General features: G+C 42.5%; 3 protein-coding genes across 5 annotated transcripts; 2 read left to right on the forward strand and 1 right to left on the reverse strand.

Annotated features, from left to right (window-relative positions):
* The first annotated feature begins 1275 nt into the window (after positions 1–1275).
* On the forward strand, positions 1276–5497 carry paqr4b (progestin and adipoQ receptor family member IVb). 2 transcript variants are annotated; one of them, XM_083557194.1, is made up of 4 exons: positions 1276–1430; positions 1531–1628; positions 3663–3881; positions 4964–5497. In XM_083557194.1, exons 1-4 carry the CDS (start codon positions 1408–1410, stop codon positions 5395–5397), a joined length of 774 nt encoding a protein of 257 aa, XP_083413320.1. In that variant the 5' UTR covers positions 1276–1407; the 3' UTR covers positions 5398–5497. The 2 variants fall into 2 exon arrangements, with proteins under 2 accessions (XP_083413320.1, XP_083413319.1); XM_083557193.1 differs by having other exon boundaries at positions 1284–1628.
* A 965-nt stretch (positions 5498–6462) lies between these two features.
* pelo (pelota mRNA surveillance and ribosome rescue factor) lies at positions 6463–12479 on the reverse strand (the record flags this gene model as incomplete). Of its 2 annotated transcripts, XM_083557147.1 has the most annotated exons (13): positions 6463–6923; positions 7076–7107; positions 7505–7579; positions 7693–7764; positions 7864–7937; positions 8031–8077; positions 8550–8711; positions 8846–8906; positions 9758–9921; positions 10016–10106; positions 10783–10933; positions 11013–11105; positions 12152–12479. In XM_083557147.1, the coding sequence occupies 13 exons, from the start codon at positions 12190–12192 to the stop codon at positions 6829–6831; spliced, it is 1158 nt and encodes a 385-aa protein (XP_083413273.1). In that variant the 3' UTR covers positions 6463–6828. The 2 variants fall into 2 exon arrangements, with proteins under 2 accessions (XP_083413273.1, XP_083413272.1); XM_083557146.1 differs by lacking the exon at positions 12152–12479 and having other exon boundaries at positions 11013–11266.
* Positions 12480–15306: 2827 nt separating this feature from the next.
* ppp1cab (protein phosphatase 1, catalytic subunit, alpha isozyme b) lies at positions 15307–22330 on the forward strand. The gene is made up of 7 exons (XM_083557174.1): positions 15307–15886; positions 18101–18232; positions 18567–18797; positions 19579–19683; positions 20386–20609; positions 20686–20820; positions 21329–22330. The coding sequence occupies exons 1-7, from the start codon at positions 15832–15834 to the stop codon at positions 21443–21445; spliced, it is 999 nt and encodes a 332-aa protein (XP_083413300.1). The 5' UTR covers positions 15307–15831; the 3' UTR covers positions 21446–22330.
* Positions 22331–23733: the final 1403 nt, after the last annotated feature.

Raw genomic sequence — 23733 nt, forward strand, 5'->3', positions numbered from 1 at the left:
AATAATGACATATTCCTCGGTCTTGCACACATGCAGTAATACCGGAAAAAATGCGGCGGCATGCTATTACCAAAATGCCGCTCTGCTCTTAAAGGAGCCACAACATATTTCACCCGTTACACCGTGTAACAGACACTGTCTTTCGTTAAAGTCTGTGTAAAGTTCATTAGTTTCAATGTAGACATGCGGCTTATAGACAGGTGCGGCTTATTTATGTTTAAAATAAAAATCTTTGTCAAATTCAGTGGTTGCGGCTTATATATGGGTGCGCTTTATAGTCCGGAAATTACTGTATATATTTTGAAGACATTAGGGTTTGAGGTCAAGAGATGAATGCAATGATAGATCAAAATTTCTTGATATTCATATAAAAATGTGTAAATCTATATTCAGAAACATCCATTTATGAAATAATCAAACATACTGGAACATATTGGACTGCCCAGATATGCCCTTTTAGATTGACTGTTTAAATAGTTAATAGAGTTTGAATCTGAAACCTGGTAAGAGCTATTTATGGGAAAAGGCAAGATGAGCCAGAAACATTCTGGAACCAAGATTAACCTTTACCAGAATGATGGAAAGGCCAAAAACATGGAAAAAGAAAGGATCTGCTCATGATCCAAAGCATACAATATCAGATATGGCTTGAGGTGGCTTTGCTACTTGTGTAACACCCTCAGTAATCATTATTGATGTGACTCATCATTAAAGTCGTCTATAAAAATTGACATTTTAGAGCAGAATGCATCGTCAAATTGGATTGAAAGTCCACAATGCCAACACAAAAATTTACTTGATTATAGGGGGAAAAGCAGCATTTCATGTTTTTGAAGGGAATTAAACTTAAAAAGCAACCAAAAGCCTAAAAAATTGATCTGGAATTTGGATCCGTCATCACATAATCATCTCCTGATCTCAAAACCATACGACTTCAGTGTGTTGCAAAGGCAATAGAGGTTACCAATAGAGGGACTTGTGGAGCTTCATATGAATTCAGCATTGCATTGCATTGGTATAACACTAATGAAATGCTGGAGTATGATTTGTGATCATTTAACAAGTGTAGGAAGGCAAAAGATGCATGAAGATCATCCTGCAGAATAAATAAAGTGGTAGCTCAGTGGTTAAGACACGCCGGAATAGGGCGTCTGCCATTGCCGTAAATGTAAATATACATGTAAATGAGAGCCTGGATTCAGACTAAGGAGGCTAGTATGGAAAGGTTAGTGTGTGAAGCACTCTAAGCCTTATCCACACTAAATACAGGTGGAGGGCAGGGATTGAAATTCACCCAGACGTCCCCACTGCAAAGTCCCGAGTGATAGATCTAGAGAACTGTTCTACTAAAAGTGCACAAATTGAGAGTCGAGCATATAGATCAGTAACAGATGGTTGACTTGCTGCATGACTACTAGTTGGTGTACTTGGTGAGGGATCGAAAATTTGCCCCAGAAACACAATGGTGTTTTTCCCTGTGCCAAAACTGTTGGACTTTAAGAACTCTCCGCCACACCTTCAATTTAACAGGTACGTTTTGACCGGATATCGCCCGGTGTCCACCTGCACAGGATGCTTACAAAGTCTCTTTTACCTGCACAACGAATTCGGAAACATCTACACGCATGGTAAGAATTTCACAGTCAAAAAGTTTAAAACTTTTGAGTGCATTCCGGAATACGATGTATGCATTTACGGTTTACAGATCGTAGAGTTTACTCGTGGCTCATTCTTTCTCTCAAGAATGTCTTCTAACGCACCGGTTGTGTGTAAATGGCATTAGTTTGGCTTAGCAGTAAATCTGTGTGTGTGGGGAATCTAATTAGGGTGTAATCGCAGGGCCGACTTCAGCATACGGTTGGTGCACACAGCATAAAACAATGAAATGCTAGCGTTAGTTAATTTGATAGGATTACAACACTAAAAAAGAAGGTTGCTTTGTAGTCAAAGGTTTAAATGTACAATTTGAAATCAGGGCTTGAGTTCAGGTCACAGATGTGAAAACAACGCTAACAACCTGTAGCTAGCTAGGTTCTCCTTTCTGTGATTACAGAATGATGTAACAGATTTACTATGCAAACATTTCTAATGTTAAAAAGATCATCGCCAGAAAATATACAAGGGCACAAACCAAACCTTTTCCCTGACTTCCATTGTTTAATTTGTCAGAGTTCAAAAATGATGACTCGTGTGCTCAGGTTTGGTAACTGGTCATTGCTAAGTGAAATTGCTAAATAATCGAGACTTTTGCAAAATAATATACTGACATATATTTACATTTACATTTACATTTGCGGCATTTAGCATATGCCCTTATCCAGAGCGACGTACAAAAGTGCTTTGAGTCTCCAGTAATGAATAAATCTACACTGGTGAGCAAGATTACAAACTTAATATAAATATAACCCTTGAATTCTACAAACTTGGAAACTGCTAATTTAAGTGTTTCAGGAAGAGGTAGGTCTTCAATTGTCGCTTGAAGATAGTCAGGGACTCCGCTGTACGGACATCCAGGGGAAGTTCATTCCACCACCTCAGTGCCAGAACAGAGAAGAGCCTTGAAGTATACTTACCTCTCATTCTGAGAGAAGGTGGTACCAGTCGAGCAGTGCTGGAGGATCTCAGACAGCGTGGTGCAGTGCGAGATGTGATGAGGTCCCTGAGGTAAGATGGTGATGGTCCATTATTGGCCTTGTAGGCAAACATCAGTGTTTTGAATCTGATACGTGCAGCTACTGAAAGCCAGTGAAGGGATCGCAGCAGTGGGGTGGTGTGGGAGAACTTGGGCAGATTGAACACAAGTCGTGCAGCTGCGTTTTGGATCATTTGCAGTGGACGAATAACTTTCAGGGGAAGACCTGCCAGCAGAGAGATGCAGTAGTCGAGTCTTGAAATGACAAGAGACTGAACAAGCACCTGGGCAGCTTGTGTGGACAGAAATGGTCAAATCCTTCGGATGTTATAAAGAAGAAATTCGAAACGAACGAGCCACATTAGCGTCGTGTGGGAAGAAGGACGGTTCATTGTCCATAATTACCCCAAGGTTACGAGCATTGGCTGAAGGGGAGAGCAGAGAGTCATAAAGAGTTATTTGGAGATAACACTTATATGAGGTAAATGTTGACGTTCTTGATTGTTCTGGATTGTTTTCACGGTCGCTTCACCACTGAATTGTATTTAAAAACAAATCCACAGCTATGTGCTTGGTGTCTATGCAGCTCTTCTCCAAACACAGTTGCAAATGCACACAGTCTATACACAGGAATCCTGAGGTAAAGCCTGGTTATCACTTAGCAAAGCAATGTTAGCATTTCATCATTGATTTGCATACTTCTTTCCAATTACCTCCAGGCTACCTAATCGATAGTGCTAGGATCCCAGTTCACATGGTCAACCTTAAGCTGGACATCTCTGTTTAAGCACATTACAGTGATTACCGTCATTAAGTCTCCACACAGGAGTAGGATTACGCCCTATATGTCCATGACATACACATCTATGGTTACTTTACTGTGAGCTTTGCTTTTATGTACTCGAATGAATCAGGGATCCAAACCTCCTCCATCAGTTCAATTTAAGATTCAATGGTCTTCAACCACATGGCAGATTTTCTTTCCATATCGAGATGCTACATATTTATGAGCTTTCCACCTTTCCTACAGGTGTCCCATTCGTGTGCTTGCTGCTGCTCCTGCCTCTCAGCATTCCCTGGTCTGACGTGGATGAGCAGTGGCTTTGCATCGTACACTACCTAGCCTGCCTCTCTCCCACTGTCGGGTCCGTCCTTTATCACATCTTCATGAACCATGAAGGCGGAGCTCGAGTCTACGACGCCCTGCTCTGCTTTGACATGTTCGGCGTCTGTCTTGTCAACACTCTGGGTGAGGACGTTTGGACTCACCTTAAAAGAGCTCAGTGAACCTGGAAAGGGTTACATAATTACCCTAGCGCTTTAGTGCTTTGCATATGGTATATGGCAACTGTGAGACTACAAGGATGTGGTGGGAGCTCAGTGGTTAAGATGTAGGACTTCTGATCAGAAGGGCATGAGTTCATATCCCATCACTACCAAGCCGCCCTTGAGCAAGACCCTTAACCCTTAAATGCTCAGGTGTAGGAATGAGATAATTGTAAGCTGATGACATCAATGTAAATGTAAATGTATATGCAAATCGCCTTCCACGATGACAAAAAGATGTGTACCTCCACCGCACAAAATGGTCTGAGTCAAAACTCATATCCACAAACAAATTGCTCTTGCGATTTGCAGTTGTAAAAAAAAAAAAAATCATTCACTCACAATGTCATTGTGCCAGACAGAATGCTTTTTCGCAACCATCTGACCCAGTGGCGGTGTTGCAGTTGCACAAAATGCATTTAGGCAAAAGATCTCTAATATTTAGACTCGTTCATGAAAAACCTAAAACAATCCCAAGAATTTGTCCACAAACCTCACAATTAAAGAAAGACATTGGCACAAAACTTAAAAATAACACATAGCACTCTCACTCGTACAAAGCCCCTTCGCACAACATGTTCCTGCATTCGCACAAAATTCTCTTGCGTTCATACGAAGGGTTTTTTAGGTCTCTTTTAGCTGCACACTTACCTTTACACAAAATCTCACATTCTTACATATTCACACAAAACACACTTTGAACAATCAACTCTGGCATTCGCACAAAAAAGCCCCTAACATTCACTTTTGCACGAAATTTCACATTTTCTTTACAATCGCACTTCGCTCCGAACTAAACACTCTGACATTCGCACAAAATGCTTTTACAATTCCATACAATGCTTTAACATTCACACACACACACACAAAATGCAAAACCCCTCACAATTCGCTAAGCAACTAAAAATTTTACATAGACTTCGCTTGCATTTGGGTGCTCAGAATAAACACTTTCACAGACTCCGGACCTCACAGCCCTCTATTTTCCCCTTTATTTTCCTGCAGGTGCTTTGCCAATCGTGCACATTACTCTGCTGTGCCAGCCCTTGGCACGCCGCACTGCCATGTTCGGCTATGTGCTCTTCTCCTGCCGCGGCGTCCGTGATGCTTTGACTGCTCAGAGCGGCGCACGCCGTCTGCGCTCCTTCGGCCTCCAAGCCTTGTTCCGCGCTTTCCTTTTTTTCCTGCGCTGGTTTGAATTCGCCACCGGAAATCCAGAGTCGCTCCATCATTATGTCATCATGGATGCGTTGGCGCTGATGGGCGGCTTGGTGAACGTATACCGCATACCTGAGCGCTTCAGCCCCGGCCGCTTCGATTACTGGTTCAACAGTCACCAGATCATGCATGTAGCTGTTGTTCTGGCCATAATATTCCTGCACTGGGGCACCATGGAGGACCTGGCATGGCTTAAGAACTACCAGTGCCCTCCAAAATGAACAAAAGACTGGGAAATACTTATTATCTCCACTAGGTGATGAAGACACACTATAACAGTGGACCAGAAGAACTTGATAAAAAAAAAAAAAAAAAAAAAAATGCCACTCAGATGAAATTCACTAATGCCTCTATCTAAAGTTGGCTGCCTTATTTGTTGAAGCTATGAATCCTCCTCTGCCCTACCTGTCCCACAAATATATCCTGCACTCACTGAGGAAGCAGTTCCTGTATAAATCTACATTATAGTTAATAGTTATAGTTAATAGTTTCGACCAAAGATTTTACTACTTCTACCTCAGAGAAGCCTAATATACTAAACCATATCAGAAATCTTTTCTAGCCAGCGAATGTGAGCTAATTTAGCAGGATTTATTTGAAAGAATTTTTTTATCATTTTTATTTTCACTTCTAAAGAATGTCTGTATGTTGGATAAATAGGCTCAACTGACAGACTTTCTGAGATTTGCTGTTTGCTAGTCAGTTAGCACCACCTGCTAATTTGACAGAAATCTCTAATGCTCTCGATCACCCCTTCTACTCATCGCTAGCTGACTAAAGCCGAACGAATTTGACAGATTTGTAATTTTACGGAGAGTAAATATTTACATAAAAAAAAAAAAAAAATCCTTCTGGGCTGTTGTCAGGTAATTATCGATTAGCCAAAGTGCAAATTTGGCGGAATTTCAAAGTCGTTATCTTGATTTGTTCTGATCCTCACTTCTGTCAATAGATAGCTGGAAATTTCTTTCTGCTCATTTATAGCTGGCTATTATGAGCAAACAGGATTTCTGGGTTCATGAATGCAGTCGTTCCACACAGCTAATTGCTATCCAGTTAGTTAGCTAGCATCCAAGTGAACACTAAGACTGATTCTGAAAGTTTGTTGTTTTTTTTTTTTTTTACTTTTAGCTAACTACAATTAGGAGTGAATATAAAAACAATACAACACAATGTTTTTAGGTTTATGTACGTCATCATTCCTCAGTGCTGATATCTAGCAAGTTAGCAAACACTTGCTTGTATTGCTTTCTGAAGGGCTTAAATCAGACACTACACTCATGTACTTTGATGCTTTCCAAATGCAGCTGTTTTTAATGAAAGTAACTTATTCATCTTATATACAATCGAAATTAAAAACAAACGCTACATTTGCTGTTTGTTCTGTCCGTTTTGTTGGCGCCCGAACAGAAAAAAAAGATCCCTCTTATTAGCAAGGTGTTTTCGTTTAAATGATTCCAAAATGTCCATTTCGTGTTACTATGAAACAAAAGAAATCTTCTTTAAATCTGAAGTTATACTGCGGATCACGTGAACATGTTAAAGGCACGTTGCTTGGAGCCGTTAGAATGAAGGATAGTTATGTTTAAACGCATTAATAAGGTGTGTAAGGGGTTTAATGTCATAATGGATGGCCTGCGAGTTTCCCTCCATCAGTCTTCGTCAGAGCTGCTGTTTTCCTCGGCGTCGGAGAGATCGGCGATGGGAAAGCGCAAGATGGCTGCTACGCCGCTGAGCTGATTCAGTTCTGGAAGAGATCGAGATATAAAGAGAGAGAGAGAGAGAGAGAGAGAGAGAGAGAGAGTGAGAGAGAGAGAGAGAGAGAGAGAGAACATGTAGTTATCAGAGTTTATTTCCAGGTTTGAGTCAACGTGAAGGGTGGAAGTGCGATAAACTTACGTTCTCCGGATACGTGCAAGCTTGAAAATATCCTTAAGAAAAGAAAAAAAAAAAGAGAGAAGGATTTAGAGAGCAAAAACAAAATCGCCTTCACAACAACCATGGCAACAAGTTACGAATAAGTTTTCTGAATTTCCACATTTGTTGATTTTGAAGCATTTCAGCAAAGGAATGGGGTTCGTTCAAAAAACAAACCAAACCCAATCAGATGAAAAGACCGAAACCGTAGCAAAGGATCGTAAAAATGGTAGGCTACTGATATTTGGCTAAAAAGAAATAAATAAAGGTTTGCTCAAAAGACGCTGAGAGGAACTTTTATGTATCGTATCAGGATGTGTTCTTTGGCACAACCTCGTCCTCGGAGCAGTGCTCTGTGATGGATCTGGAGATGTGCCCACATGTCTGTTAGCGTTCAATCTTTTTTGTTACCTGACGGTTCCCCCGTTGTCCCTCACGTTATCCACAAGCCGGACGTATCGACTCCGGGTAGCTACTTCCTGATGCCTATTACATAAAGGCCACACAAATGAAAACCGTGATGACATCATAACATCAAAACTCCACCATTTATTAATGAAAACCTTGATGGATGTTTTTCATGCTAACAGGCGCATCACCTGAACAGCTGATCGCTGATGAGCAGGATGTCGATGCCCAGTGCTTCGCTCGCTTTCTCCACGTGTGCCAGTCTGCGCATGGAAAACTCATTTCATCTTCATGATAATGAACATTAAATAGCTTCTCTTACATCACGCACAGGATTTTCATCGAATAAAATGGCGACTGACCCGTAAAAAGCTCGATCGGGTTCATGTTGCAGCATCTTGTAAAAGTCTTCCAAGGCTTTCACCTCACCTGCAGCCTATTATTTATGCAGATGTTAATATGAAACTGAATATGTAAACGATGTTACTGAATATTTATGAATTATACAAATCCAAGATGATGATGATACCTTCGTATCAGCCAGACGGCACGTGACAGCCGGATCAGACAGAACCTCTGAGGAAACAAAATCAAAGTTTTACTGTCCATCCATCCATCCATCCATTCATCCATCCATCCATCCATCCATCCATCCATCCATCCATCCATCCATTCATCCATCCATCCATCCATCCATCCATCCATCCATCCAGGCTGTCAAAATGAATGCGTTAACGCAAATGAATTTTAACAGTACTAATTTTATCAACGCTCAATCGTTCAATCATTTTTGTTTGACCATTTTTATAAAAAATATAAATAAAAAAAATGAATACAAAGAAAATAATTAAAAAAATAAAACTCCACCGAAAAATCATTTCTTAATCAATGAACAGTCTCAAATCGGCACTAAAATCTGCCACGCTGCGCATATCCGGCAATTAAAACCGTCCGTGCGGATACATAACGAAAGTTATATATATATATATTAGGTTATATTAGCTTATATGAAATAAGCTTTTTTTTCATAAAACATGCTGGTACAGACCTTTGAGAGAATACTTGTGTCCGGACGATGCGTGCACGGGCATGAATTTTGACCTGTTCTCCAGCAGAACCTTGCACTCCTGCCTCACTGCTTCTTTAAAGAGGTATGAGATGAACTGATCCTTAACGAAACCCGGACTCGCCACCAGTATACACTTCACCACTGAGAGAGAGAGAGAGAGAGAGAGAGAGAGAGAGAGAGAGAGAGAGAGAGAGAGAGAGAGAGAGAGAGATTGAAGGATAGATAAACACGATAAACACAGGTTTGTTTAAAGCTTCAACACACATGAGCCTCACCGTCGAAGTTGAAGTGCCTCAGGATTCCCTGCATGACGGCTTCATAGAATCGCTCGAGCGCCTGAAAGGAGGGAAAACATTTAATTTGTTGAATTATGGATTAGTTAAGATTTTTTTTAGACGAAGCTACAAATCGCAAAGTTTAATTAAAGACCCACGTTACATGACACTTTTTAATATTGGCTTTAAAAAACAAACAAACAAATTTTTAAAAAAAAATCTGCGCTTGAGGGGGCCAAGCACTTTTTTTTTAGCCCCACACCTTAGCGACAAGCTAAGTCTTACCGAATCAGCGAAAGTCTAGAAGAAACTCGTTTACATGTTTAACATGGTTTTGTTTTGGTGTCGATACATACAAGGCTCACCGAGATACCCAGTCATTTCCTGTTTGCCGCATTTTTATCTGAAACACTAGCATAGCTAGTGCCTGATTTACGATGGAGATGCGTTACAATAACACGTAACATCGTAACTTGAAAATATGGTCACTTAAAACTCAATTGCCAACCCAGGAGTCTTAAAGAATAATGATCGCAATGGGGTAGTACAATTAAGGTTAAACAAATGACAGTACATAATTGATCAAAACAGAGCTTTTACACTACCGTAAACACCGCAAAGAACTCGCACTCGAACACACACTCTGTAAGAGATGGGTACATCCTGGCAGCGTCGCAACGTATTGTATAAAAATATCAATTTTTTTTTTTTTTTTTTTTTTTTTACAATTTTGTATCACTACAAAGTCATAAATGAATGTCAAACTCCCCCTAGAGGTTAATTTTGGTTATAGCAGCTCAACCTCCTCTATGTCCTCGGGTCAGGTAGACATTTTTGGTCTGAAGAATAATAAGAAGTAGGAATAGGTAGAATACCAATAGATCTTGATCTTAAAAAAAACACCCCATTGACCTTCTCGTGCTGAGTGCAGCTGCCTCTCCTCTTGCGCGGGATGGTGACCTCGATTTTAGCTCGCAGCAGCGTCATGGCCGGAGTCACCAGCACCAGGTTGGCCAGACCCTCCTGCATCACCACGGCCGCCACATCTGCCTTCTGCGCCGGGTCACACGCCTGCTCTGTGGGGTCGATAATGGTGGTAGTAATCAGAGTACAGTAACTCCTAGATAGGTCACAACTTTATTTTAGAGAAATCCTAATTTAAAAAGGTACCGATGCGGTCGAGCACCACGCTGTCCCACATTTTCTTGGCCAGGGTGAACTTCCTGTTGAGTTCCAGCTCGATCGTGTGGTAGGCACCCATCTGACCAATGAGAGCAAAAAGTTGATGAGGAGACACAGGACGTCAAATCGTACGAAACAGCAATTCGGAGTCAAATGGATGGATTCTGAATTCTAAATGGTCAAAAGGTGATGGTTTATATCAACAAGTGCACTGAAGGGACTCGTACTGAGATGCTACTCGTCTAGCGCTATGGATTCTTTAGCTTCGAGTATTTCTCTTAAAAGGAGAAACTTCTGACAATTCCGCTTATGGAGGGAGTGAATAAAGGAAGACATTTATTACCCATTAAATTTACAACAACAAAAAAGTTCCATTTTATCTCATTTTATTTAAGCAATTTATTTCATGCCAATTTAATCGATCACTTAATTTAATTAATTTCTTTTTTTAAGTGTATTGCATTTATTTGATTCATTTTGTTATTTATAGAATTGTTTTTTTTATTTGAATTAAGCAGGTATTTTATTTAAAATGATTTTAAAAATGTAAACTGTTCGGAAATGTTAGTGATAAAAATAAACTGCGTTAATAATAATAATTAAAAAAATACTAATTGACAAGAAAATGTGAATTTCTTCCCCCGGACTGTACCGAAATATAACAGAAGTGTGACTTGAGGAAAAAATAAAAAAATAAATAAAAAAGCTTTTAGACTTTGAGAAGGGTGCCATTATTAATAGATCCGACGCCTGACCTTGACGTACTGGTTCTCCTCGAGGTTGGTGCCTTTGACCCTCAGCTGACACGCCTGGGTGTCGAAGTCGATGGTCTCGACGCAGATCGTGAGCATGGTGCGCACTCGCGAGCTTCCTACGCTGCCTGTGGACGACTCGGTCTGCACCTTCCTGTTCGGAGACACGAGCTGCGTTTTAAACCGCGCCCTTCGCTAAAGCATGCGAAAAAACCAAGTGAAAACCACCATACCTGATAGTGGAGGCTCTCAGACTGTCACCAACTTGTACTAAATTGTATGTGTGCCACATGTCCTCTGCCTCCTCGGGGATCAGCGTCACCTGCCTGATGAACACAGTTACACCGACACGTGAGGCGTCATTGACGAATGAAGCGAAATAAGGTAAAGTGGGTCGGTCCACTACATAGGACACCAATCGCATATACAGTACAGGTTTGTTTGGAGGTTTTGATGCCGGCTTGGCAAACACATGGCATTCTCTCATCAAATTCACACTACACAGGTGCAGAGGAAAGGGTCAGGACAGCATCAATATTTTATATATCATATATATCATATATATATATATATATATAAATAAAAGAGAAAAAAAGAAAGGACGATCAGTCCATCCGAAAAATCTCAAGCACATTAAATGTATCCATAAGTGCATTTTACAAATCCATCAAAAGCACTGATGAAGACTGATTCAGGAAAACTAAGACCAAGAGCTACCTCTGCTGCAGAGGATAACTTTATTAGAATGAGCAGATTGGAGACTTTTTAGTTCTAACCGCATTGTCTTCGGTAGACAGACAGACAGAGGATGAACAGACGGGTCCTGAACGCGTGGTTTCCACTGTGAAGCATGGAGGATGAGGCTGGACATGAGAGTGAAGGAAAAGCAGCCAACAAGCACTCAACACCTCTGGGACCTCCCTAAATATGGTTTGGTTTCAGGTGACTGACTGAGAGAATGACACGAGTGCCAAAACTGTGATCAAAGCAGAAGGAGCAACTTTGAAGGATCTAAATGATCAAACATGTTCTGGTTTGTTTTGTACTTTTAGCCCCAAATATTTTACTATCCCTTCTCAAGAGCACAATATAAGAGTACTATAGTATTTCTACATTCTGGATGGCACCCAAAATGACCCATATTTATTTGGGATTGTTCTCGAACACACTCCTTAGTGCACTTATCCAAACAGGAAGTGATCTGGAAACAGCTGGATTTGGATTATCCGCGTTTCCAAGTGCACTACATGGCAACCCACACACTATGTACTAATGTATACCCCTATATATACCTCGATCACTGTCGCTTCGACCCTCTATGTAGTGCACGGTGTGTATTTGGGACACGGAGCGCACACGCGCGTGCACTTACCCGGCATTGTCCTTCTCGATGTCCTTATGAATCAGCTTCATGCTCGCTCGATCTTCCTGTTAGCCAATTAAAAAACGCTGTTAGTGATTTGTATTTTTGGATGTTAATCCATTAAGTTTGTTCATTTCGATCGTTTTGCTTGACACATCCTGGCCATCGCTCCGGAATGAATCACCGAATGATCGAGCTGTCGCGTGGTGTTTGCGTCACAGGACGCGACGCCACGCCGAGTCTCAAACCGGAAGTCAGTTTGGCTGTTTTGGTTCAATCGTAATACGTAAACACCAGGGATGTTCGCAGTTTTAAGGGTTTAAACTTGCTCTCATTCCATTCTAACATAACATGCACTGGCAGGAAATAAATGAAGGCAAAAATATGATGCATGAAATATAGATATGAAGAAATTTATAACACAGAGGACAGAAGACAGAGACAGAGGATGAGAGGGAGACAGAGAGAAGGATAGACAGAGACCGAGGGGATGAGGAAGACAGAGAGAAGGATAGACTGAGATAGGGGTGCAGAGAGAAGGATAGATAGAGACAGAGAGAAGGATAGACAGACACAGAGGGGAAGGGAGACAGAAGGATAAACAGAGACAGAGAGAAGGATAGATGAAGACAGAGGGGGAAGGAAGACAGAGAGATGGATAGAGGGAGACACAGGAGGAGAGGGCGACAAAGAGAAGGATTGACAGATAGAGGAGGAGAGGGAGACAGAGAAAAGGGAAAACAGAGATAGAGGAGGAGAGGGAGACAGAGAGAAGGATAGACAAAGATAGAGGAGGACTTTATCTCCATCTGTCCTTCTCTCTGTCTCCCACTCCCCCTCTGTCTCAGCAGTGGTCATTGGACCAATTGTAAGGGAGTTTCACTATCTGGTGTGCGCTGATCAGGAGATAGTATTTGCCCCAGCGTGTCAGTAAAAACACGGTACAGGATTCAGAACACTCAAATTTACTGGGTGTAGAATTGATCGTGTGTAATTCTTGCTGTCAATTGCTAGCTGCTGTTTGGTAGGTTGCGTGCTGTCGACTGACCTACTGTTTGGTAGGTTGCGTGCTGTCGACTGACCTACTGTTTGGTAGGTTGCGCGATGCTGAACGACGACTCCTGCTAAGTGTTCTGGCCTTTTACACTCCTGATGGAGAACAGTGCACTGTGATGTCAGAGATAACTTATCTAAACTGTAAACTGTATGTCTGCCTCTAGTGGTAAAGCATTGAAACACAACTGAATGGGAATCCTTTCCTACTCTGCTGCCCTTAAATATGCATGGCATATTTGTCCCCTATTCCAAGTTAAAAGTTTGTCGGTTTGTTCTTGGTGTCGTCTTTAGCAGCTATCTCTGGAAGATTAATGAGAGGGGTAACAGGCCCTGTGTTTAATCGACCCTTAACGTTGACCTCTGCAGACCTTACTTGTCCATGTGAACCCTGAGTAGGATATTGCACCTCATAGTCTTTAAGACGGGGTGGGAGCTGAGTTCTGGAAGGTTGCTCTGACATCCTATTTCTGTGGTAAGCACACTTATCCGGCTCGAAGGACAGACAGAAGGATAGACAGAGACAAAGGGAGACAGAGAGCAGGATAGACAGAGACAGAGGGGGAGAGGGACACAGAGAGAAGGATAGTGAAAGACAGAGGGGGAGAGGGAGACCGAGAGAAGGATAAACAGACAGGGGGAGACAGAGAATGATAGACAGAGATAAAGGAGGAGAAACAGACAGAGAGAAGGATAGACAGAGGAGGAGAGGAAGACAAAAAGAAGGATAGACAGAGATAGAGGAGGAAAGGGAGACAGGGAGAAGGATAGACAGAGACAGAGGAGGAGAGGGAGACAGAGAGAAGGATAGACAGACAGGGGGAGACAGAGAGAAGGATAGACAGAGATAGAGGAGGAGAAACAGACAGAAAAGTATAGACAGCGATAGAGGAGGAAAGGGAGACAGAGAAAAAGATAGACAGAGACAGAGGAAGACAGAGAGAAGAATAGACAGAGATAGAGGGAGACAGAGAGAATGATGGACAGACATAGAGGAGGAAAGGGAGACAGAGAGAAGGATAGACAGAGACAGAGGAAGACAGAGAGAAGGATAGACAGAGACAGATGAAGAAAGAGATAAGGATAGACAGAGATAGAGGTGGAAAGGGAGACAGAGGAAGACAGAGAGAGAAGGATAGACAGAGATAGAGGAGGAATAGGAGACAGAGAGAAGGATAGACAGAGACAGAGGAAGACAGAGAGAAGGATAGACAGCGATAGAGGAGGAAAGGGAGACAGAGAGAAGGATAGACAGAGATAGAGGAGGAAAGATAGACAAAGAGAGAAGGATAGAAAAACAGAAGGAGACAGAGAAAAGAATAGACAGAGATAGAGGGAGACAGAGAGAAGGATAGACAGAGACAGAGGAAGACAGAGAGAAGGATAGACAGAGACAGATGAAGAAAGAGATAAGGATAGACAGAGATAGAGGTGGAAAGGGAGACAGAGGAAGACAGAGAGAGAAGGATAGACAGAGATAGAGGAGGAATAGGAGACAGAGAGAAGGATAGACAGAGACAGAGGAAGACAGAGAGAAGGATAGACAGCGATAGAGGAGGAAAGGGAGACAGAGAGAAGGATAGACAGAGATAGAGGAGGAAAGATAGACAAAGAGAGAAGGATAGAAAAACAGAAGGAGACAGAGAAAAGAATAGACAGAGATAGAGGGAGACAGAGAGAAGGATAGACAGAGATAGAAGGAGACAGAGAGAAGGATGGACAGAGATAGAGGAGGAAAGGAAGACAGAGAGAAGGATAGACAGAGACAGAGGAAGACAGAGAGAAGGATAGACAGAGATAGAGGAGGAAAGGAAGACAGAGAAAAGAATAGACAGAGATAGACAGAGACAGAGGGAGACAGAGAGAAGGATAGACAGAGACAGAGGAAGACATAGAGAATGATAGACAGAGATAGAGGGAGACAGAGAGAAGGATAGACAGAGACACTTCATTTTGAAGTGTCTTTAATGAGACTCAGAAGAAGAAATCAGCGTTTATTATGATTATCTGCATTCTCATATTTTCATTATTGGAACTTTAGTTAAAGTTGGTGAATTTTGACTTTTTGAGAATCTGCTTATGGTGAATGAGACATTTTATTTTATTACCGATAAAAAAGAACGAAACGAACTGAATAACTGCAAAAAGACATCATTTTAAAGAATGAGTTTCAAAAACCAAGTCACTGAAATGATCCAAACTTCCACACTAACGGATAAAAGCGCTTCCATTATTTATTTATATTGAGAGAGAGAGAGAGAGAGAGAGAGAGAGGGGAGGGGGCACGGTGACGCAACCGGAAGTAACGCAGGCACAAAGCCTCCTAAAGCGGTAGGTGAGACCGGAAAAAGGTTTGACGCGCTGGTGGTGCAGACGGCGCTTGTAGTTTTTTTTTTTTTTTACACGAACAAACTCGTGAAACCGTCGGGACTTCGATCGTGAATCGAACACCGGTTTGTTTCCGCTCTAAAGAAAAATAGATATAATACATTTTAACGTGTTTCTTTAACCGCGTGAGAGTCCGAGAGCCGCCAGCGCGAGGCCGGGTGTGCGCGAGCTTCCTCCTGTTGCTCGCAGGTTAGCTTGCTGGAGAAAATCCTGAGCAAATTTTTTATTTAAAGGGAAAAAACACAAAAATGACCGAATCGGACAAATTAAACATCGATTCTATCATCCAGCGTCTCTTGGAAGGTGAGTAACTCGTTAGCCTTTAGTTTGTTCTCCATATTCCCTCTGTTCTTTATTAGTTTTGTATATGTAGGTTTAGACTTGTTACGAGCGGTGTCTCAAATACAACCACGCGCACTACGTCGGCGGCCTACCGTGGCGGTGAGTGTGCGGCCTACCTAGTGCACATGTTACATAGTGTAGTGAATTTTGGACTCGACCGTGGCCGCCTAGTGAGTGCAATGGCGGACGCAAAGCGCTTCAATCCTGACTTACATTCCCTTTTTGTTTTAATTTATATTTTTATTTTATTTTATTTTAATTTAGTTTTATTACTAATTACACCAGTTTTGTTTAACTAGTTTAATACATTTTAACCTAAATAAATGATAAAAATGACTTTAGTCTTCCCAATCTTTCTTTCTCCTCCATATTTACATGATCCTGTCTCTGTCTGTCTGCCTGCCTGCCTCTTTCTGTCTGTCTCTGTCTGCCTGCCTGCCTCTTTCTGTCTGTCTCTGTCTGTCTGCCTGCCTGCCTGTCTGTCTCTGTCTGTCTGCCTGCCTGCCTCTTTCTGTCTGTCTCTGTCTGTCTGCCTGCCTGCCTCTTTCTGTCTGTCTCTGTCTGTCTGCCTGCCTGCCTCTTTCTGTCTGTCTCTGTCTGTCTGTCTGCCTGCCTGCCTCTTTCTGTCTGCCTGTCTGTCTGTCTGCCTGCCTGCCTCTTTCTGTCTGCCTCTGTCTGTCTGCCTGCCTGCCTCTTTCTGTCTGCCTCTGTCTGTCTGCCTGCCTGCCTCTTTCTGTCTGTCTCTGTCTGTCTGCCTGCCTGCCTCTTTCTGTCTGTGTCTGTCTGCCTGCCTGCCTGCCTCTTTCTGTCTGTCTCTGTCTGTCTGCCTGCCTGCCTCTTTCTGTCTGTCTCTGTCTGTCTGCCTGCCTGCCTCTTTCTGTCTGTCTCTGTCTGTCTGCCTGCCTGCCTCTTTCTGTCTGTCTCTGTCTGTCTGCCTGCCTGCCTCTGTCTGCCTGCCTGCCTCTGTCTGCCTGCCTGCCTCTGTCTGCCTGCCTGCCTCTGTCTGCCTGCCTGCCTCTGTCTGTCTGCCTCTTTCTGCCTGCCTCTGTCTGCCTGCCTGCCTCTGTCTGTCTGCCTCTTTCTGCCTGCCTCTTTCTGCCTGCCTCTGTCTGCCTGTCTCTGTCTGCCTGTCTCTGTCTGCCTGCCTCTGTCTGCCTGTCTCTGTCTGCCTGTCTCTGTCTGCCTGTCTCTGTCTGCCTGTCTCTGTCTGCCTGTCTCTGTCTGCCTGTCTCTGTCTGCCTGTCTCTGTCTGCCTGCCTCTGTCTGCCTGCCTCTGTCTGCCTGCCTCTGTCTGCCTGCCTCTGTCTGCCTGCCTCTGTCTGCCTGTCTCTGTCTGCCTGCCTCTGTCTGCCTGTCTCTGTCTGCCTGCCTGTCTCTGTCTGCCTGCCTGTCTCTGTCTGCCTGCCTGTCTCTGTCTGCCTGCCTGTCTCTGTCTGCCTGCCTGTCTCTGTCTGTCTGCCTGCCTGCCTGTCTCTGTCTGTCTGCCTGCCTGCCTGTCTCTGTCTGTCTGCCTGCCTGCCTGTCTCTGTCTGTCTGCCTGCCTGCCTCTGTCTGTCTGCCTGCCTGTCTCTGTCTGTCTGCCTGCCTGTCTCTGTCTGTCTGCCTGCCTGTCTCTGTCTGTCTGCCTGCCTGTCTCTGCCTGCCTGCCTGCCTGTCTCTGCCTGCCTGTCTCTGTCTGTCTGCCTGCCTACCTCTTTCTGTCTGTCTCTGTCTGTCTGCCTCTTTCTGTCTGTCTCTGTCTGTCTGCCTCTTTCTGTCTCTGTCTGTCTGCCTCTTTCTGTCTCTGTCTGTCTGCCTCTTTCTGTCTCTGTCTGTCTGCCTCTTTCTGTCTCTGTCTGTCTGTCTGCCTGCCTCACTCTCTGTCTGCTCTCAGATCTCCCTCTCTGTGTTTCTATCTACCTATTTGTTTGCCTCTATCTATCTGTCTTTTTCTGTCTGTCTCTGTTGGCCTTTCTATCTATCTGTATATTTGTCTCTGTTTATCCATTTTTCTGTCTGTATATCTGCCTGTCTGTCTGTCTGTCTGTCTTTCTATCTCTCATCATGTTATATATTGAATATCATGAGATACGTCACTGTCATATATCATTTTGTATGTGTGAATATTTAATGATGGATTGATGTACACTCGTGTTATCTGTATCAATTCTCATGGTGTTTTTGTTTTTGGTCTAGTGAAAGGCTCCAGACCTGGTAAGAACGTGCAGCTGACGGAGAACGAGATTCGTGGCCTGTGTCTGAAATCCAGGGAGATTTTCCTCAGCCAGCCCATCCTTCTCGAGCTTGAAGCACCCCTGAAAGTTTGCGGTAACTTCTCTGCCTAATCTCTCGTTTACACCAGAAGCGATGTTAAAGCAAATCGGTGCGATGATCTCTTCAAAAAGAGCTCCTGATTATGACTAATACATCTTTGTGAATACCTGTATAATTGAGTCAGGAATATTGGGCGGCCATCTGGAAATGAGTTTAACGCTGCGCAATACGGGCTCCACCCTCTTACTTTGGAATTGCAGCCTTGGCGTTGTCGGTTTTCCTGTTTTGTTTTTATCTATATTAATCGTGGCTTTAGATTGCAGCCTAGAGCAACTTATTCCAAAATGACGTTTCTCTGTCCTCTTTTTTCTCTTTTCTCTGCCCGTAGGTGATGTTCACGGTCAGTACTACGACTTGCTCCGGCTGTTTGAGTATGGCGGATACCCCCCGGAGAGTAACTACCTGTTCTTGGGAGACTACGTAGACAGAGGGAAGCAGTCTTTAGAGACCATCTGCTTGCTTTTGGCTTACAAGATTAAATACCCTGAGAACTTTTTCCTGCTGCGAGGGAACCACGAGTGCGCCTCCATCAACAGGATATACGGCTTCTACGACGAGTGTGAGTCACATTTGCTTGGTTGTATCCTGCTCAACATGAATGAACGTGTAAGACGACGAGCTCGTCTTCATCATGGCCTCTTTCAGGATTTTTCTTTTTAGGTCTTAATTTTCCGATATCCATGTAACTCTCATTGAAATGCTCCGGCAGCACTTTAGAATGTTTGTTTGTATTGTTGTAGTTCCTTACTTTCGCTAATCCCAATATAATTTGCTGTATTACGACTACAAACGAAAATGTAAAAGTTTGCCTGTGGGAAAGGGCGAGGTTAGCGATACTTGGCGTGAAAAAAGAAAACCAAACTTGGAGCTCGGTCATTTGCTCACAACGTATTAGTGTGTTTTTGAGGTCTTAAATTTTGTTCATACTGGTCTTATAATGTCTTAAATGTGACTTGGTGAAACCTGCAGAAAAGCATTTCATGCTACAGATCCCAGAAGTCCAGTCAGATCCAGTCACAGACAGTGTGTGACTCAGGAGTATTTAGGATGAAAATGTGGAAATTTTTTAACCAGATTTAATAAACTGTTAAATTTATTAATGCTGTCATCGATTATTTTTGCGTTATTCCTGTCCAAGAAGCGAAATGCGAGTGGTAAAAGATAGTCATTGATGCCTGATTACATCACCTCAGTGTAACCATGGAAACATGGTTCATGACTCGGCTAATTCTTTTAGGTGAACACTCTGGAGGCGGAGTTTGTGTGACCTGGCAGTCAAGGCGTAACTTTCAGAGGAGATGTTTTTCACGTGAGAATTGCGTTTTTGTTTCTGATTGCAGGCAAACGACGCTACAACATCAAACTGTGGAAGACGTTTACAGACTGCTTTAACTGCTTGCCCGTGGCAGCCATCGTCGACGAGAAGATTTTCTGCTGCCATGGAGGTAACGTGCAAAACCTAGCAACATGCCAGGTGCCTCATTAATCCTCTTTCTGCTGCCTGCGAGATTCGACAGTGTCTCCGACCGAACTTTGCAAACTTTCTCCTCGCTCCTACCTCATGCTTTACATGTGATCTTTTCCGAAAACCAGCATTGGGACTCATAAAAGTGAGGGCACCCCTTTACATTTCAGCAACCATTTCATTATATGTTTAATGCTATAGAAAGGATACTTGGATATAGTTTAGTCAGCGTGCAGCTTGGATATACTTAACATTCAGCCGTTATTGTCTAAATAACTGGCAACAAAATTGTCCCCCACATTGACTTCTCCTAAAATATACCAAGTTTAATTTCTATAGTGTTGTCCCTTCAGAAGTTTAATGTGGCGGGTGCACTCCCTTTACTCACAGGTTTAAATAAAACCAGACTTTACTTTCCTGTTGTGTCTCCAGCAAGATGCAGCTCTACCTCTGCCATGTCAATCTGTATTCTGTATGACTCTCTAGAAACGGTTCAGCGAGGAGATCAAACTATCAGATATTGGTCATATTTTGGAGCGTAAATTGCCCATCTCGCGATTTCTTTAAAAAAAAGTTTATTCGGCAGTTTTTTTTTTGTTTTGTGTGCTATTAAAGTGAAACTCGTTCAACAGAACACGTGCCAAAAATGTTTTCCTCTCTCGTCACTCATGCTTTATTTCAGGCCTTTCTCCGGACCTTCAGTCGATGGAGCAGATCCGGCGTGTGATGAGACCCACGGACGTGCCGGATCAGGGGCTGCTGTGTGACCTGCTGTGGGCCGACCCTGATAAAGACGTGATGGGTTGGGGCGAAAACGACCGCGGAGTCTCCTTCACCTTTGGCTCCGATGTTGTCGCCAAGTTCCTGAACAAGCACGACATGGACCTCATTTGCAGAGCGCACCAGGTCTGACTCAAATAGAGCTCGAGTTGCCAAGTAGGACTTAAGACAGTGCTTCATATGACTGTGTGTGTGTTTTCAGGTGGTGGAGGACGGATACGAGTTCTTTGCGAAGCGGCAGCTCGTGACTCTCTTCTCTGCGCCGAACTACTGCGGCGAGTTCGACAACGCCGGTGCTATGATGAGCGTTGACGAGACCCTCATGTGCTCCTTCCAGGTATTTTCACACCATTGAATGAAACAATTTTACCCAGCATGAGTGCATTTGTTTTAAGAAATCCTGCATTCACGCCTCAACAAGCAGCACTCGAAGCTTTAACATTTCTCAATTAAAAATAGTTAAATTAATTGTGTGGCTTTAAGTAAACTTTTATACATGAATACCCTGAATTAGGGTTTTATACAGTTATAATAGGCAACACGGCTTATTGAATATTTAAAATCTGATATAACCCCCCCTCCGTCTAATTTATTAATTATCAAATAATCGTTGGTTGCAGCCCTAGTGGTGATGTGAAACTCTAGAGCTCTACACGGACACCCAGTGGTCATGGAGAAGCATCTTTTGGTTCTTTAGGTCTTTATCTGTATGAGGTTGGGGGACGTATGTCTTCATAACAGAGGCTGTTTTCTATACAAGTCTGGCAGAAACCTTTAGTTCACATTGGTCTCTCTCACCCCCCCCACCCCCCCCCCCCCCCCCGGCTTCTCTTCCTTCCTCTCAGATATTGAAACCCGCCGACAAGAAGATGTTGGGGTACAGCAGCGCCGGAGCGTTCGGGACCGGCCGACCCGTCACACCACCAAGAAACGCCCCCAAGGGAGGGAAAGCCAAAAAATAACGTGCCCTCACATAACGCACTCACACACACTAATACTGCCTGTTTTCCTTTCTTCAGTCTACCTCTCCTTTTATTCTGTCTTTCATGTTTCTTTGTCTTTATTCTCTTTCCGTGAACGTTTTGTTTTATTTGACCAATTATGAGAAAAACGTTTTAGATCGTGTGTGTGTGTGTGTGTAGGGACGGGAGTTTACAGTCCCGTTTTTCTGAACGTCGATCACTTTTCTTCATTATAGTTGTATAGAAACTGGACCGTAGCAATTATTTACCTTCTCAAGTCTCAGGGTCCGACACACACCTTTATCTCCTGAAGCAATCGCTATAATTGTGTGCGTGCGTTAGGGTTCATCACTGCCACTCTCAAATGTGAAGTGTGTACGTGTCCCGCGTCATCAGCAGACGGATTTGTCGCGCCCGCGTGTTTTTAAATTTTTTTTCTTTTTATCAGTTTAGAACTCGGCCGATTGGGCCAAAATCCTCCCATTTGTACAAAATATCTCTGGCATTCTCGCTTTTCTCTTCACATTCACTTCCTTTACTGAGGTGAGCGATCAGGTTTGGTGTCTCTTTCAGTAAGTCTCGTTTTATTTTTTTTATTTTGTTCCTTCAACATCATACATTTAGATTTGTACAGAAAAAGCTCTTGTTTTGTAGTTATTCATGAACTTGGACAATAAAGTGAGAAGCTTCTAGACATAATTCGGGAATACGGTTGTTTTTTATTTTTTTTTTATTTGTGCAATTCATAATGGAAATATATGATGATGATGGTGGTGGTTATAATGGCATTTTTTTTTATATATTAAGAAATAAAATGCATTACACTTTAGTACAGTTTACAATCATTCATTTGAATAAAAAATTGATTGATTATCGATCTTTAAACCGAATTAATTCATATGGTGGTGATTGGGTTGGAATCAAAAGACAAATACTGCCTCGTGCACAGACATGTTTGTTCTGGACAAAACCTGGCTGTAGAGTTCTTATTTTTGTCCTGTGCCCACTGTGATCTTAGATTCATGTTCTTGACTGACGTGGCGGTTGAAAAGACCTCCTGCTTTGGCCTGGTGTGCATTCTGAAATGTTGATCTCTTGTTTTTCTCAGACCTTTTCTCCTGGCACAAACAACCTTTCCCTGGTCAACATCATCTTTCAGCTGTTGCCGTTAGGGGGCGCCACAGCGCATCATTTTGCATGTCTTCCTTCACCACATCCATAAACCTCCTTTTTAGTCTTCCCCTTTTTCTCTTTCCTGGTGGCTCCATCCCCAGCGTTCATTTCTTAAAAAAAACACATGTTCCTTTGGTTTATATTCTATTTACTTTAGACATCGTTTTTCCAAAAATAATTCAAATTTGTAGTTCGAACAGTCAATTTGGAACGAGTTTTGACCCAGAAATGGTGGGTTTTCTGGATCATGCTCACGTACGGCTTCTTCTGCGGTGTTCACAGATAATGATTTCTGGTGGGTGTTTCTGAGCCCATGCAGTAATTTTTTTTTCATTAGAGGGCCTGATGACCATGAACATCCAATGTTGATTTTCTTTCGTTTGATGTTGCGGAATGTTTTTACTGACCTGTTTCCAATTGGACTCGGATGAATGAATTTTGATGACTTACTTTTCAGCCTTTTTTTGAGACCCTATCTTTTTTCTATTGTAATAAAATTTAGTTTTTATGAGATTTACAAGTCATTCTGTCCCAATTTATTGTTTTCATTCATTCAGTAATTGCTTCACACGTTTTAAATAAATTTCATATTGTTCTTAATGAATAATATATACTCTACCTTTCAGAAATAGAAAAATAAACAGAAACTCACAATACAGTGGCCAGAAGAAAAGGGTGTAGATTCCAAATAAAACCATATTCACATTCAGCAGTTCTCTGTAAAACTCTGTAAATAACGAAACGACTATGATCATAACGGAGCAGGCCAGAAATGTCACATTTCCGAACATCTTGCCACCACAGCGGAGGATCTTCACGTAGGTACCGTGGCAGTTCGGCATCAGCTGTACAGCAGTAGATCACACTGCCTCTCTTTTTTTTTTTTTGGTGCAGGAGGTTTTGTATCCACATCAACATCTTCAACCACTGCTTTGTTAGACACTGTAAAGGCCAGTTACGCCTTACATTTAAACTTTTCTATTTGCTTGCTAGCAAAAATACACATATTAAATTGAAACAAAAACATGTCTATTAAAAAAAAAAACCCACAGATTTTTTAAGAGGAGAGCTGGTTTTAGGGCTTTTTTTTAATAATTTTTTTTCCTGTGAAAGAA

The sequence above is a fragment of the Silurus aristotelis genome (assembly GCF_946808225.1).
Source record: "Silurus aristotelis genome assembly, chromosome: 12".
NCBI classification, from domain to species: domain Eukaryota; kingdom Metazoa; phylum Chordata; class Actinopteri; order Siluriformes; family Siluridae; genus Silurus; species Silurus aristotelis.

What these genes read in the sequence shown, in the direction of transcription:
- paqr4b (XM_083557193.1), top strand. Translation starts at nt 1,463, where the DNA reads ATGGTGTTTTTCCCTGTGCCAAAACTGTTGGACTTTAAGAACTCTCCG. An exon ending in CGGAAACATCTACACGCATG is followed by an intron (nt 1,629 to 3,662) that starts GTAAGAATTTCA and finishes CCTTTCCTACAG; the next exon opens with GTGTCCCATTCGTGTGCTTG. An exon ending in CTGTCTTGTCAACACTCTGG is followed by an intron (nt 3,882 to 4,963) that starts GTGAGGACGTTT and finishes ATTTTCCTGCAG; the next exon opens with GTGCTTTGCCAATCGTGCAC.
- ppp1cab (XM_083557174.1), top strand. Translation starts at nt 15,832, where the DNA reads ATGACCGAATCGGACAAATTAAACATCGATTCTATCATCCAGCGTCTC. An exon ending in ATACGGCTTCTACGACGAGT is followed by an intron (nt 18,798 to 19,578) that starts GTGAGTCACATT and finishes TTCTGATTGCAG; the next exon opens with GCAAACGACGCTACAACATC. An exon ending in TCATTTGCAGAGCGCACCAG is followed by an intron (nt 20,610 to 20,685) that starts GTCTGACTCAAA and finishes GTGTGTTTTCAG; the next exon opens with GTGGTGGAGGACGGATACGA.